At 33.9% G+C, this 15,628-nt stretch overlaps 1 protein-coding gene across 12 annotated transcripts in view; it reads left to right on the top strand.

Moving 5' to 3' along the window:
* Nucleotides 1–15,628, top strand: part of MAST4 (microtubule associated serine/threonine kinase family member 4) — a 204,744-nt gene that overhangs the window by 105,147 nt on the left and 83,969 nt on the right. For 4 of the 12 annotated variants that reach the window (XM_087958352.1, XM_087958351.1, XM_087958349.1 and 1 more), the window contains exon 1: nt 13,956–14,368. The exons of 7 other annotated variants lie outside the window; for them this stretch is intronic. In XM_087958352.1, the coding sequence (XP_087814478.1) occupies nt 14,280–14,368 (89 nt within the window). In that variant the 5' untranslated portion in view covers nt 13,956–14,279. Of the gene's footprint in view, nt 1–392; nt 474–13,955; nt 14,369–15,628 lie in introns of those variants that run through there. One more of the 12 variants, XM_087958346.1, reaches the window with a different exon arrangement.

The raw sequence follows: 15,628 nt of genomic DNA, 5'->3' as shown, positions 1-15,628 counted from the left end.
CAGTGCAGCATGCTACTTAGGTTGATTAAAGCTGAGGCATGATATTTCTAACAGAAAACTTCTCTTAAGATTCTCTTAGATATGGAAATTCAGAATCAGTAGTTCTTGACTGAAAATTAGTATATTTTAAATACTTTAAAAAAATTGCATTTTTATAATAAAAAACATTTGCATGCTTGACACAGTTTTCTCCTCAGTGCAAAAAAATGGTGTTTATTAGAGAAATCCTTGGGCAATTGTTGATTGCCCCAAACCCCATACTCCTTTAGCATGCTTCCTTATAATTATTATTATTATTCAGAGGAGTCACTAGAACTAGTCCTCTGAATTCAGTCAAACTAGAGCTTTTAATGGTTTTATATCATTAGAGATGACATTATTTTAACTTTCAGTCTCACCCCAAGAAGTCTGAGCCCAACCCCAACCAGCCCCTGCAGTCCATGCAGTCCTCTGTTCGCTTTTCATTTTTGGAGGTAAGCAACTATACTTCCATTGTTGTAGTTCTCTTCTTTCCACATTGTAGAAAACGAGAAAGTGAATAATTGAAATATTTATATGTGCACGTATGCTCTAATGTAAACTATTCTACATGAATGTCTAAAGTACAAGGCAGAATCAGAAATGTTAGCAATGTGCTTGGATTAGGAAAATGAAATAAATACAGATTGCCTTCTTGAGAACTAATAATAATCCAGTTTACCTATCACAGTGAAAGAAACTTAGTATACTTAATACTCATTACAATAATCTCTATGCTAAAGGTTCATTCTGGAGCCAGTATATTCAGAATACCATGAAGCACTTCTTGGTCCAAAGAATTTGTTTCCAGAAAATGCTTTGTGTTAAATTTTATCATTCAGCCAACTTCCAATAGCTCTCAGTGCAAACATTTAATAATTCAAATTTTGTTCAGAATACTAAAATAGTCTGACAGTTAGGTGCATTTATTTATAATAGCCTGAGATATTGTTATAGGATACAATGCTAATAACAATAGCAGAATTACTTTTCTGAAATCACTTTTGAAGTTGTGCATGCATAATGCATGATGTCATTAGCTATCTTAGATCAAATAATCAACTCACATATTATAAAAAGTTTGGAAAAAAAGAGCATTTTGATGCAGTTTGCAAAACATGTTGTGATTAGGCACATGACCTTTTCTGCTTAGATTGAATTCTAAATTACTGAAATGGATTTCTATCATTTCTCCTAACCAATATTCCATGGGCTTACTATAGATCCAGCCGCTTCTAAAAATGATGAAAGGAGTTGATGCATCATTGTGAAACTAATTAGGAATGACTGTATGAATGAGTTCATGGGAAAGCACATAAGATGTTATATAAATAACAGAGACATTTATATTTTTTTAAGAAGAAAACAATGAAAAATTAAGTTAACCACTCAAATGAGTCATGTAATTAGCTGTGTGAAAGACATGATGCATTCATTTTGGAAACAATATGTAATACTTTTGTTCAATCTGAAGCTTGATTCTGGGGGATAACAGATAACAGATAATCAGAGTTGGAAGGGACCTTATAGGTCATCTAGTCCAACCCCCCACCCAAGCGGGAGACCCTACACCATTTCTGACAAATGGCAGTCCAATAAGCAATGGACCCAGATTAGCCCATCATGTACTGAATTAAAACTTTCCATGCAACACTAAACCCAAATGTGTTTGTTTTGGTAGCGCTCAGAGAGGTGGAAAATGCCCTTGAAAATGCCTATAGAATGGAGAAGGGAAGCTTTTACTTCAGAGGTACACATAATTTTTTTACAAAATAGATCAGACAGTCTCTGTATTTCCCAAACCATAATCCTCTAGATCAGGGGTGTCAAATTCGTGGCCCTGGCCCACATGTGTCACATGCTGGTCACGCCCCATGCCCATTTTTGCAAAGGGGAAAAAGTCGTGATATGGCACATGACACCACTGTGATGACATGGGTTTGACACCCCTGCTCTAGATAGCACTAGATTGTTGCGAAGAGTTGGAACCGTTGGTGAAGGTCCACTGTGGGAAAGGAAATTACAATTGTCATATAGAATTTCATAGGTGCTGTACAAATCTGCTATTTACTTACAGTTTAGCATTCAGAGGCTTGGATTATAGTTTTAAAAAAGGATTCTGTTTAAAATATTTACTGATACAAAAACTAGTCACCAATTCCAGGAGATCTAGGTGACCATCAGTCTAACAAGTATGTAGAGTAAGTGACTTAAATGAAATTAGTTTTATAATTTATATCTATGAATCTGAAGAAAACATTCAGCAGTATAATAGAAGAAATGAAAGGAAAATGTAAGAAAATTAACTAAGGATATTGTATTTTTCCCACCTCTGTTTTTGGCAAGCAGCTGTTAACAATATTAGTTTGGAGCAAAATGTTTAGTCATATGTAAGATTATCTCATATAGCAGATACTGTATTATCATGGTCCAGTTAATTTTTGTATTCCCCTTTTTTGCCTTATGATGGGTAGCGTTTCTGAATGCTGTGCAGAATCTACAGCTGATGCAGAATGCAACTGCCTGATCTCTATTTCTTCAGTTTTAATTTAAAAGGACAGCTGCCTCTTTAATTAAACGCCCACCATGAAAAGTGTTTTTGCTCTGAAAAGAGGAATTCTCCTTCCCAAAAAAGTCAAGGAAACATTTAATAAAAGCTATTAAATACAATCTTCAGTGTCCAGAATGTGAGATAAGTGCAAATGCACTTTTTGATAGGCTTCAAGATGCTGTGTCTTCTCTGGCCAGACCTCTTTTTTTTCTTCTGGCATCACTCTGTATAGCACTATGAAACCTGAGCAGTGTGTCAAAGTATGTTCTCAAAGACTAGAGTGCTTTTAGATGATTTCTGGCCCTTTAAATTATAGTAGAAATAAGTTGGCAATCTGTGTTGTTGATGCAGAGTATGTTTTCATAAGTTAACAGTCCACCGGTCCATCAGCTGTAGATTCTGCACTGCATTCAAAAGTGCTTCCGCGTAAAAACACATTGTATGAATAAGCAGAACATTCACCTTTTTCTCTTCACATATGATTGAAATTGTTGACATAACAAAAGGTACTTTGGGCAATATTGATACTCCTTAGGCAGTATTAGCAGCCCCTCCTGACCTTCACTTCTAAAGGCAGTATTTATTTACTGCTGCTGGATACAGGACTTAGAAATGACACAAGGATTAGAAAGCTTACCAATTTTGTTGGCTTTTTGTATATTAAATGTGATTTTAAAACCTCACTTGAAAGGGAGTCATATTTGTGAATGCAAATTTGCAAATGGAGGATAAGCTGGTTTTTTTTTTTGAAATTACATTAAATACCAGATCAGTGAATATGAAAGAAGTCTGTGGAACTTACTACATTATGCTGAACAAAGAAACCACCAAACACATATGGCTCTCCGCACAAGCATCAGGGTCAAATGAAGAAATAAGGAGATATGTTGATAATTGTGGGAGGGTATTGTTCTTGGATGCCAGGAGTTGTCATAGTGGTTGCTTGTTTTTATTGTTTTACTTTTTTGTCTTGTTAACTCTCCAGGGTTGCGGTTTATAATATGGATGGCTGTAAATTACTATTAAATATAGTGCCCTGACATGTACTTTCTAAAATATTTCAATTTTGCAAATCCTGATAGATATCACAATTTTTGAGACACTTGTAGGCCACCTGTTCTCTAGATCTATTTTGGTTTTCTAAAGGCTGTGAGAATGCAACCTGTGTAGGATTAGCAACTGAAGTAAAGATGGTTGATCTTTATTTTTCCCAATGTTTCTAGCTTTGTGGACTGATGTGGGGTGGGGTTCTGCATGAGCAGCCAGCAAGTGTGCACACACACAGCTCCATTTGCACGACTGGTGTGTGTGTGTGTGTGTGCATCTGCCGCTCCCAGAAATGGAGCGTGTGTGCACGCGGTCGCCTGCTTGCACAAGTGAGGATGTGCGTGCACTCTCACCTTCTGTTTCCTCAGCCTGGTTACAACCTCCTCATGGTCCACTAATGGACTGTGGCCTACAAGTTAGGGACCCCTGCTTTACATAATTAAATGAAGTTATTCCTATAATATGGTTATTCATATAATAACATGTATGTATATATTTTTGAATGACTTTATTGTTTAATTGTTTTGTAGTTCTAGAACAGCTTAGAATCTGTTGGCTGAGATGGATGACTGTAGAAATTTAGTAAATAAATAAAAAAATAAAACATACGAAGCATTTTTTCTTGTTCTTAAGTAAGTTTTATTGCTACTGTTGAATATCTTACATAATGTTAGCTATGTTTTAAAAACATCCTGCCATAGATTATTTTTCACATTAACTCATTTTGGTTTTTTTCCTTAATGTTAAGTTTGCACAAATAATAACTAGGCAACTCACAGTTTATCTAATTTTGTATTTTTTAATATTATGTTCTTTATTAATGCACATATACATGCAGATCCCGCTCACTTTTGAGCCAAAACAAATTAGTTTGCTTTCCAATCTAGATGGCAGCCTGAATATACTACTGTTCTGTTCTGTGGAACATTACAAAGAGGGCATGTAGGCTGAAATATCTGATCACCTTTAGGCTTCTGGCTGCAGTTCTGTTTTCATTGGATACATCTGTGTCCAGTGTCTCTTTTGACTATAGCAAATACAGGGGGTTTTCTTTTCACTGTAGCAAATATGGATTATTATATGTCTAAATTCTGTAAAGCACTTGACACAGAAATGTGTGGTGAGTATATGTATACACACTCATGCTCACATGAACAGAGTTGTGATCACAAATTGTTCTTAGATCCTATAATTTGTTTTTTTTTTTCCAAATCAAAATAAATGATGTTTATAGTATATTGTTTTAGAAGAATGCTTGTTAAAGGCCATATAAAGACAGAGTGCAGCATTACTACTATAAACAAATCTTGATTCTTAAAATAAGATATCATGCTTAATTTCAATTATAGAATTTAAATACTTTGACCAAATAATCAGGATGATTGCATTGTTTTATGCTGATTTCTAAATCAAGAATTTTTTAACGCATAGTTAAAGAAGTAGGATTGAAAGAAGATTAGCATAATTTTAAAACTGAAGCAACCATCAATAACCTTCACTGGGCTGTTAATGCTACTCGCAGCCAAAAATGCAAAGAATCTACAAGCTCTGGTAATACCAGTATATATCAAGAGGCACATTGAAAAAATAGAGCTAAAATTAAATAAAAAGAAGATCAAACTAATAACTAGTACAGTAACCAACATTGGAATTGACATAAAAGATATTAAGGTGGTGGATAGTCTTTTAGCTTCAACTATCAATAATAAGAAAAACAAGCATTTTGGTCTAGTAATTAAGGAATCAGACTAAAACCAGGAGACTGTGAGTTCTAGCTCTGGCTTAGGCATGAAAGCCAGCTGGGTGACCCTGGTCTGGTCACTGTCTCTTAGCCCAACCTCCTCTCTAGAATTGTTGTGGGGAAAAGAGGAGGACAGAGGAGGATTAGATGCCTTCTCTGCCTACTTATAGATATTTATAAGAATAATACAGGTAGGATATAAATAAATAAATCTCACAGATTAACATTTGGTAGAGCAGCCATGAAAGCTTTGGAAAAGATAGTCAGATGCTCCGATGTGTCTGTGTCTGTATCAGAAAAATTCAAATAGTAGTATTCCCTATGACACTGTATAAAAGTGAAAGTTGGACTTTGCAGATGTAGGATAGGACGAGTCTTGACACTTTTGAACCTTGGTCTTGTAGAAAATTCCTGATAATACCATGGATAGTCAAACAAACACATGGATCATTGAACAAATCAACCCAGAATTCTCACTCCAAACAAAAATGAGCAGTTTAAATTGTCCTACTTTGGGTACATTTTGCGAAGACTTAGATGTCTGGAAAAGGCTCTGGTTGTGGTGGAGGAAAATATAAAAAGTGGATGACCAGCAAGATGGATGGATTCAGTTACAGTGGTGATAGAACACCTGAAAAACCAGTTTAGGAAGAGATTGTCATAGAATATTTATCTATGTGGCTACTCAGAGATAACAGTGACTTGATGACACATATCAATAGCTAAGAAACAAATTTCATCATTTAAATTATTTTACTAGTCGCAATTTTTAGTTATGTAACCCAACAAACTGTACTGACAATATGTAGGGATATTGCTTTATTTGAAGTTCTGAAAATTCTTTTTGAGAGGCTTTCTTGAAAGCTAAATATAAACAATGAAAAATATATATTCCCTTATAAAATTAATGTCTTGTCAGGAATAAAATTTGCATCATTTATTGAACTTTTGGGTCTCCGTAGAGCCCCTGTGGAGCCCCCCCTCACCAGTGGTGGGATTCAATTTTTTTTACTACCGGTTCTGTGGGCGTGGCAGGGGAAGGATACTGTAAAATCTCCAGTCAGAGGTGGTATTTGCCGGTTCTCGAAACTACTCAAAATTTCCATTACTGATTCTCCAGAACTGATCAGAACCTGCTGAATACCACCTCTGCCCCCCGCCCCCAAATATTGTGAATGCTGTTTTATTGTAAGTGATCATGTTCTTTCTTAAAAGCAACTTAGATATATTGCAACTGCGCAGAATTGTTTTGGTTGGTCTTAGAAAATCTAAATAACTACAATACCAACAACTGGTTCTGTTGCAGTGGCCAGAAGCATTGGGCTTCTCCTAATTGATGTGTTTTATTTTTGGCCATCTTTTGTGAGAGCTGTGACTGTGTATCATCTTCACTTACTAAACATCTGTTGAATTTGGCAGTTCCTGTCCACTGACAGTATACAAATACTAGTTTTGACTCTAATGATCTCCTACCTAGACTATTGTATTGCAGCTCTTTATGAATGGGTCTTTCCTTGTCTTTTCAATTATCCCAACCTTTACTGTAGCTTACCCTGTTTTTCCTATATTTTCTTACTACAAATACATTTAGAATCTTGACGCTAGAATTTAAAGGCCTGCAGTTAACATGTAACAGATAATACTGTTTAAAAAAGCTTTTCCCTGTTACCTGCCCAGCTCCTCTCGGAATGAGCCTATTTCTACAATAGGATAAGAGTTCTTTCCATTTCCTTTTTTAGTATTATTCTATCTTATTTGTATGGATTTCAGGGTCAATTATGGTATTCTTTTTCTACTTCTTGGCACCATAGATCTTTGGTACATTTAGGAAAGATTTGATTTTTATTTAATAAAGCTGATAGATTGGTAAAAATGTTCGTGAGCAGATGCTAAGAATGGCAGAAGAACTGGTTCAGTAAAGGTTTAGCTTTGTACAGCATTTTCTTTACATTGTAATTGTAAATATAGTATTGCGCATACAGTTTGTGAATGTGTGTGTGATCTTGGCTTAATTATTCTAATTTATTAATTTTACCATACTGGGACTTCACCTCCCCAGTTTGTGCAGATACATTATACAAATTTTGGTTTATTTTGATGTCTGCTGTGAAGCATTTTATATGATTAGATTAAAACATGTAAAATTACCGTTGTTTATGGATAATAATAGCATTAGTTTGCAAAGCTTATTTCTAGTTTCTAGGAGTTTCATATATAAATAATTCCTATGCAAAATTTTAAAAATACCTTTATTTCATTATAAGTTTTGTGATGGCAGAGTGACCTGGAATTCTATTTCTTTCTTTCTTTTTAAATCACGGAATACTTTTAATAACTAAGAATAGCTATGCTTTAATGTATTTTTTATAACAACAGTAAGTTTAGTTTATAAACTAAAGCCATAGAAGTATTTTGTACCCAGTTTATTATTTGGTGCACAACAGCTGTTTTTTCTCTTGCTAAACACACTCAAGTTTGTTTGCAGTTAAGTGATGAGGAACAAGATCAGTGTTTGTCCAATATGTTACTAGTCTTCCAGTAATATATATGATGTACTTAACCAATTGGGTGAGTAGGAAAAGTGTAAACTACTCAAAAAATTACTCCTTATTTTGATAATACTGTTAAAAAAAATTAACAATGAAAAGAGTAGGAGAGAAATTTGCAAAAGTATTAATGGACTCATAGAGCTATTGTTATGCCAGTGGATTTATATTCTATTCAGGATATAATTTTTAATACTTATTCTTTATCCTGCTTCAAAAAATAATATCATATAATCTAAGTATAATACTGATAAATGAAAGTTGAATACTTTATTTTAGAAACCAGGGGCAAATGAGTAAGGTCAGTGTTTTGTTCTGTTTTCTGCAAATGTAAATGTGAGCTGGTTGCCAAATGTCCAAAATACGATCAAGGGATCACTGTGCAGTGACAGCAGTTATAAATTCGAGGACAGTCATAAATAACGTTTTTGAAGTTGGTTGTAACTTTGAATGGTCATTAAACAACTAGTCCTTAAGTGAAGACTACTTGTCTTGGTAGAAAAATAAATAATTTGGCAATGGGAAAAAGAAAAGTAAATGTAGGATATATTAGCTGAATTGAAAAAAAAAACACAGAAAAATTTAAGGTGATACTTTATATACTTACGTGCACATGCTGCAATGTAGCTACAAGTATCTAGTTATGATATAATAATAGCAGATCAAAATAAATAATAGAGGCTCAAGAGCAAAACACTCCTGCTGTTGTCTTATCAGTATAAGCACACATGTAGATGTTGGTGTTTGAACAAGCAGGAGTGTTTGAATGAATGAATTATCTTTATTACCGTATAGGTCAGAGGCTCCAGACAACACAAACATAAAAACTCAATATAATGGTATGCCATAAAAAGGCCTGTGATCATGCCCAGTCTATTTGCTATCAACAAACCTTGATTTCTCCAGGCTACTGTTGCAAACTTAGCAATGGCAAGAGTTATTTTAAGAAATAACTTATTTGCCAAAGTTTATATAATTTTTTTTTTGCCATCCAGGAAATGGACTAAAAACGGCGTAGAAAGTCCTCGACTTACAAGCACAATTGAGCCCCAAATGTCTTGTTGTTAAGCAAGACATTTGTCAAGTGAGTTTTGTCCCATTTTATAACCTTTCTTACTGCAGTTGTTAAGGGAATCATTGCAATTGTTAAATTAGTAAGTCAGTTGTTAAGTGAATCTTGCTTTCCCATTGACTTTGCTTGTCAGAAGGTTACAAAAGGTGATCACATAACCCAGGGACACTGCAACCATCATAAATATGAGCCAGTTGCCAAGGGTCTGGATTTTGATCAGGTGAGCATGGGGATGCTGCAATGGTCATAAGCGTGAAAAACAGTCATAAGTCACTTTTTCCAGTGCCATTTTAACTTTGAATGGTCACTAAACAAATTGTTGTAGTTAGAGAACTACCTGTAGTGTATTGCAAATACTTTGATTAAAAAAATGCAATAAAGCACAATATGACCCTATAATTCTTTCGTCCTGTCTTCTGAATTTTTTGAAATTTCAATTTAAGGGATTTTCTGGAATTTACCATCCAGCATTGCTGACAGCAATACTTTGAATTGCACTAATATGAAAGTCCAATGAAATGTATTTTTTGTAAGTTGGTCAAAATACATTGCTAATTTAAAGTAATGTATAATTTAAAATTTATTATGGCTCAAATGTATTCTGGGTAACAACTTACCGTATTCTGATTGTATTTTTGTAGATTTAAGAACAGTTTTTATCCAAGTGCAGTTTTGAGTCTGAATGCAGGGTCATAAGATTTTTGTGGAGTTTAATGGCTGAGAGTAGTGGGGTATTTACATTTTTAAATTGTATAGAGATTATTGTATGGTTGGTTGTGTTTAGTTTAATTTTTTTTTCTTTTTCTTTTTTAGTGGTATTTGTCTAGTTTTACTTGTGGAAGAGCACCTCATTTCGTTGCACCCGCTTGCGAGTGTAATGACAAATAAATTCTTATGTCTTATGTCTTATGTATTTTTGTATTTGTCTACAAGGCTTCTATTGGAGCATCAGCATCTCAGTTGGAAATCCCATTTATCATGTTTGTTCTATTTGATGATTCAAAAAAGGTTAATATTTAGCTGTGAGTATAAGATGTGTCAAGTCTTGAGATTGAAAATTAGCTTTAGGCCAACATTTAAACACACAAAACCATACCATCACCAGTTATGAACTTTGCTTTTTGACAGGGCAACATTAAGCACAACATTTTCACTCTGAATAATTTGCATACAAAACTGATTTGGAATCATAATTAACTGAGCTCCATATAGGAATTGTAGTAGTATCTTGTTTTGAAAATTTTTAATGCCCCCAGTATGTGCTGGTTACTTTAAGAGGACTGAATTATGTGCTTTGTACTATGTATTTGCAACATAAAACCCAATAAATAAAAACAGGGAACTTGCTGTATGTTATGCACCTTGAGGCTCATAGTAATTTTTTTAAAAGTCCCTTGAAAAGGGCATGACCTTTGCTTTCTCAGGTTTGAACTGAGTGTTTTTACAGAAATTGACCAGTGGCTTTCCTGTCCTTCTGAAATTTACTGTGATAGGGACGGGACAGAACAAAATATTCTTCATAGGCCAAGTGTGATGGTATACACAAGATTATGTCTCCAAGGTTATTACATCATCATCTGTCAAAAACAGTATCAATAAATATTCTATGAGTCAGTTTTTGAGGTTGGGAACTTTGCTTTTACAAAGCGTTTATCAGTGAATTGCTGTTAAATGGCTGATATGCAATGTGGACTTCTAATCATTGTCTTGTTTTGCTTGATATTCATGGTTTATAGTGATTGGTTTAAAGTTCTTTTCTAAAACTTGGAACTTGTCATTGTATGAAGAATTACATATTTAAAATATTTAAAAATTAGGCTAAATAGCTTCCTATATGCAACATAATTTGTTTTCCTCCCTCCCTCCCTATCCTAAAGAAACAAAGTATACATTTAAAAATATTTTGATTGATGTACAAATACTCTAATGTACAGGTGATTCTCCTAGCCAAAGACATGTTATATTTCTTTTCTGTGGACCAATATAGATATTAACCTAATGTCTCCTCTGTTCCCCCCATAAAAACTATTTTCTGTTATGTAATTCAAGGAATCAGAGCACATCCTAACAAAAATTTAAATGTGTAACAATATTGGATGCTTGTCTAATTTTAACTCGGCATTATATGATTAAAAATTAGTTTTGTGAAGGGTAAATTATAGATGGTAATTAAATATTGTTTGGCTCTTCCAGAACATGTTACTTTTGTTGGCAGTGTTACAGTTTTTCAAAAAGTTGGCAGCTAATAGTGTCAGTTTGGTGGCATTTAGGATAGATTCTTCTGGTACCAGCCTTTTCTCATTATTTATAGCTTCTACTTTCACCATTGTTTGGATTTTAAATCTAAATCAAATGTGCTGCAGACAATCTTTATCACAATCTTTATCTACTGTTGTAGAAATATAGTAATAGTATATATTCATTTTCACATTAGAAATAGATCCTTTTACAAAATATTCATTTGATGAATTGTACCTAATGTATTTTTATCCCAGTTATAGAAAATGGGAATCATAAGACAAAATTTCAGAATAATATTTGAAGCTGACCTTGAACATAAACAGGTACAAATGCTTTCCAAATTAATGCAAAAGCTGTTGTATGTACTGTAGTTGTTGAACAGCAACACTTTTCTGCAAGGGATTATTATTTGTATTGGATTTAAAGTATTTCAGGACATGTCAAGAAATATTCTAAGGTCTGATGTCAACTCAAATCAGGTAGTCTTTGACTTGGAACTGCAATGGGGCCTGCATGCTATAGTTTTGAGTCATGATGGTTGTAAAGTACATCATCATATGACCAACCCAATTTTTACAACATTTTTTGGGCAATGATCATTTGGTAATTCCAAGGCCATTAAGTAAACCAGAGGTGGTATTCAGCAGGTTCTGACCAGTTCTGGAGAACTGGTAGCGGAAAATTTGAGTAGTTCGGAGAACTGGCAAATATCACCTCTGACTGGTCCTGCCCCCATCTATTCTCTGCCTCCCAAGTCCTAGCTGGATCGGCTTGATCTTCTTTTGTTGCCTGCACAGGAGAACGGAACTGGAAAGTAGGTTAGTGGGGTAGGGAGGGAATGGAGATTTTACAGTATCCTTCCCCTGCCACACCCATCAAGCCACACCACACCCACCAAGCCACGCCCACAGAACCAGTAGTAAAAAAATTTGAATCCCACCACTGAAGTAAACCCATTGTTTATCATAAATTGTTTGTTGTAAATTGCAGACATGTGACATTAGGCCACACATATGAGCCAATTGCTGAATGCCTGAAATGTGGTCACATATAAACCATGGTCTCCCCCGTCCCCCCAGGCATTGGACTTTTGGAACTGGGGTGTAAGTTGCTTTGGGGGTTCTTTGTAACTTCAAACAGTTGCTAAGCAACTGGTTGCAAGTAGAGGACTACCAGGAATTAACATTAGTAAAATCATAAAGTGAATTTAGTGTTTTGAAAACAAAACAAAGTGAATCAAGAACTAAGGATTCATTTATTTGAATTACTGTATATAGCTGCCCAGCTATAACCTGGGGCAGCTCACAAAAGAGCAAAAACATTAAAAACACCTAGAACACAATAAAAACTGTTGGCATGGCAGTATAGTATTTTCTCAAAGTCAGCACTGCACCTTGTTGGGTTATGCAGAGATCTGGTTTCAGAGGGGAAAAATGAATTTGGAGCACAACTGGTATGCATGCACATTGCATTTCTATGTTACATTTCCTTAAGCACACATTTTCTTTTCCTGGAAAATATAATTTGCTTCTTTAAGGAACTGCTGAACAGGTGCGACATGCACAAATAATCTGCATCACCTTTTTCCTCCTTAAATTTAGATTTATGTATATATCCATTGAGTGTACTAAAAAAATAAAAAATAAAATATAGTTTTTGGATAACTGGAATACTGTATTTTTATCATGTAGTGAGTGAGTAGTGAGTAAGCATGAAGGTGCTTCAAAGTGAAAGAAACTCTGGGGTGTGTACTTTTAGTCATTAAATAGTTTCTCCTACCCCGCCCAAAATTTTGGATTGTTTGTGGGAATATAATAGAGTAAATGTGTCTGAGAGAAATTATACTCATCTTGGAGTGGGTGGTTAAGTCCAGGTTGTGGAATGTTCACAAAAAAATACTGAGGCAGTTTCCTTATATTGTGCTTACTCCATCTGTACTGTAAAATGTTTTAGTTTTTCCAATTTCACTTTCAGACTTGGCAGTCAGAATATGATCAGATATATTAAATTAAAATTTACAAGTGCAAGAATATGAACATAACAATCCCTGTTGTACTTTTCCTTTAATTTGTTTTATTAGTTTTTGGTATTCAAATAGTACTGTACTAAGCGTCCTACCTAAATTGTCTGTAATTTGGTAAGTAGTTTCATTAAAATAATATTTTTGAGTGAGTAAATAATGAAATGTGTTTTGCTTTGAATATAAGTGATTATCACAGGATGAATATACTTCAATAAACAATCTTTCATCTTTAGAAAATATTAATATTTATAAGTTTCTCTGATTTGGATGAAATGGTTTATTCACACTTGCTAAATTCCTCTTGTTTAACAAATGATTTCTATAATTCTGTAATAATACTGCAACAGGCAGTTTAAAGAAGTGAGACCTTTTTTTTCCTTCCATAGTAAACCACACAGTTCTAATTTTCGATCTTTTATTAATCAGAAATATAAGTTCAATGATAATAGATTGAGGTCCTGGAAAAATCCCTGAGAGATAAGCTCATTTCCAAAAATTGTTTGGGGGAGTAATTGTATCGTCTTTAGCTCTGCTGATATTAAAGAATGCTGAAAAAGTAAAAAGTTCTTTATGTATTGGGATTTTTTTAAAAGTAGAATTGTATGTTAAACCTATAATAACCAGAAAATTAGAAGCAAAACAATATAGCTCCCCCACTTGCTGGCTCAGAATGGTATCTTCCAAACAGATGACAAAGTACCTTGGCTGAATCATACGTACAGGAACAGAGTTTCAGCAGAACCGGAGTCTAAAAACTATTGTAATACACAGAAAGTGTAGAGAAAAAAGGAAGGGCTTTTTTGAATCTGCGGGAAAAGGATTTTTAAAAATTACTATTGTTATGATTATTATTATTACTTTAGATATCTAAAGTACCCAGCTGTTTGATCTACATTAATATTGCTCTGAGTGGAGTTAATGTTTACATTTTCAGTGGTGTAAAAGAGAGACAATCGAATTGGGATTATTTTATTATTATTTTTTTCTATTTTCCACTTTTTTTAAATAATTGGCGTGTTAAAGGAAAGAGTATTTTGGATATGTCTGATCCAGCGATTACTTGGAGTGTCTTCTCAAACTTTACATTGCCTCATTTGAGAAGTGGAAACAGGCTCCGTCGAACACAAAGGTAAAACAGAGTCCAGAAAACTCTTGTACTGACTTGCCTATTACCTATGTTGTAAAGTTTTTTTTTAAATACTGTACACAATTCTTTACCAAATACTGTTGTCAAATAGGTTGAAAAGCAGCAGGTAAACAGTAACTTCCTGATTTCCTTCAGTAACTGCCTGATTTTTGTTTCTAGTTTCATGCTGCTTTTAATACTTGGTAGACTGTAAATAATTTGTGGACTTTTGACTAATTTAAATATAGGTAATGGGATGAAACTTTTGAACTCAGTAACTATAAATTTTATTGTTTCAAGTAGTATAACTTTTGTTATAGAGGTTTTGTAATGGAAGTTGAGGCATAAATTCAAATTTGATCAAATGCTTACCTATATAAAATAAAAGCTAATGAGCTGCTGCTTTATTAATATTATGATTAATTTTTTCTTAGAAGTTAACGTGTGGCAGACAGTTAAAAATAGTTACAGAATATGTACTTATTTAAAAACATTAGAACTACCTAAATCTATCTTAGGATAGACTGGCAGTGTTGCTTATTTAGGTATGTGATAATAGGATCTGCTGAATAATATTGAGACTATGAAAAACATAATTATTATTTCAATCTTATTTTCTAATTTGTATTTATTTGTATATATAGTAATTTATCTATCAAATTACTTTTCTTATGTTTATTGAAGCAATATAGTAACAGATGCATCAAAGTAATAACAAAGCAGAAAGTAACACACACACATACTGAAATAGAGGCTTGCAAGTGTCCTTCCTTTCCCACCCCTCTTCTTATTGTGTGTCCACCTTCACATTCCTATGCTGTACTGATACAAGGCAGTTTGAGTGGTATATTCAGCAGTCCAGAATTAAATGCTAGATAGCAAGTATCTGTCTAAAACATAGAAGATATGGGTCAGAATATTTTTCCAGTCTTCAAAATGCAAAGGTCCTTATGTATAAAATGCTTGGCATTCAATCCATTTTTTTGTGAGCCATAGCTGTGATTAAAAATTAATAAAAACGAAAAATGATTTGAAAAACTATTTTATGCTAACAGCTCTAAAGCAAATAAAAAAAAGTTTAGTAGCTATATAAATTATGGTAAAAGTATACACTCATGACAAGTTAAGTTGGGTATAATCAAACCAGGTCCAGAATCTGGTGCTTTTCTGTAAAATTAGAAGATACTGAAGATAAGTAATGTTTAAAAAGTGGATTTTAGTAACTACTTGTAGAATGGTGTGAAATTCACAAAAGGAGTTGTA

Source organism: Notechis scutatus, chromosome 2 (genome assembly GCF_049901735.1).
Source record: "Notechis scutatus isolate UNSWTSFEM ecotype Mainland chromosome 2, rNotScu1.2, whole genome shotgun sequence".
Lineage (NCBI taxonomy): Eukaryota > Metazoa > Chordata > Lepidosauria > Squamata > Elapidae > Notechis > Notechis scutatus.
Note: the sequence above shows the minus strand (reverse complement) of the source record. Positions and strands in the feature narration are given on the sequence as shown.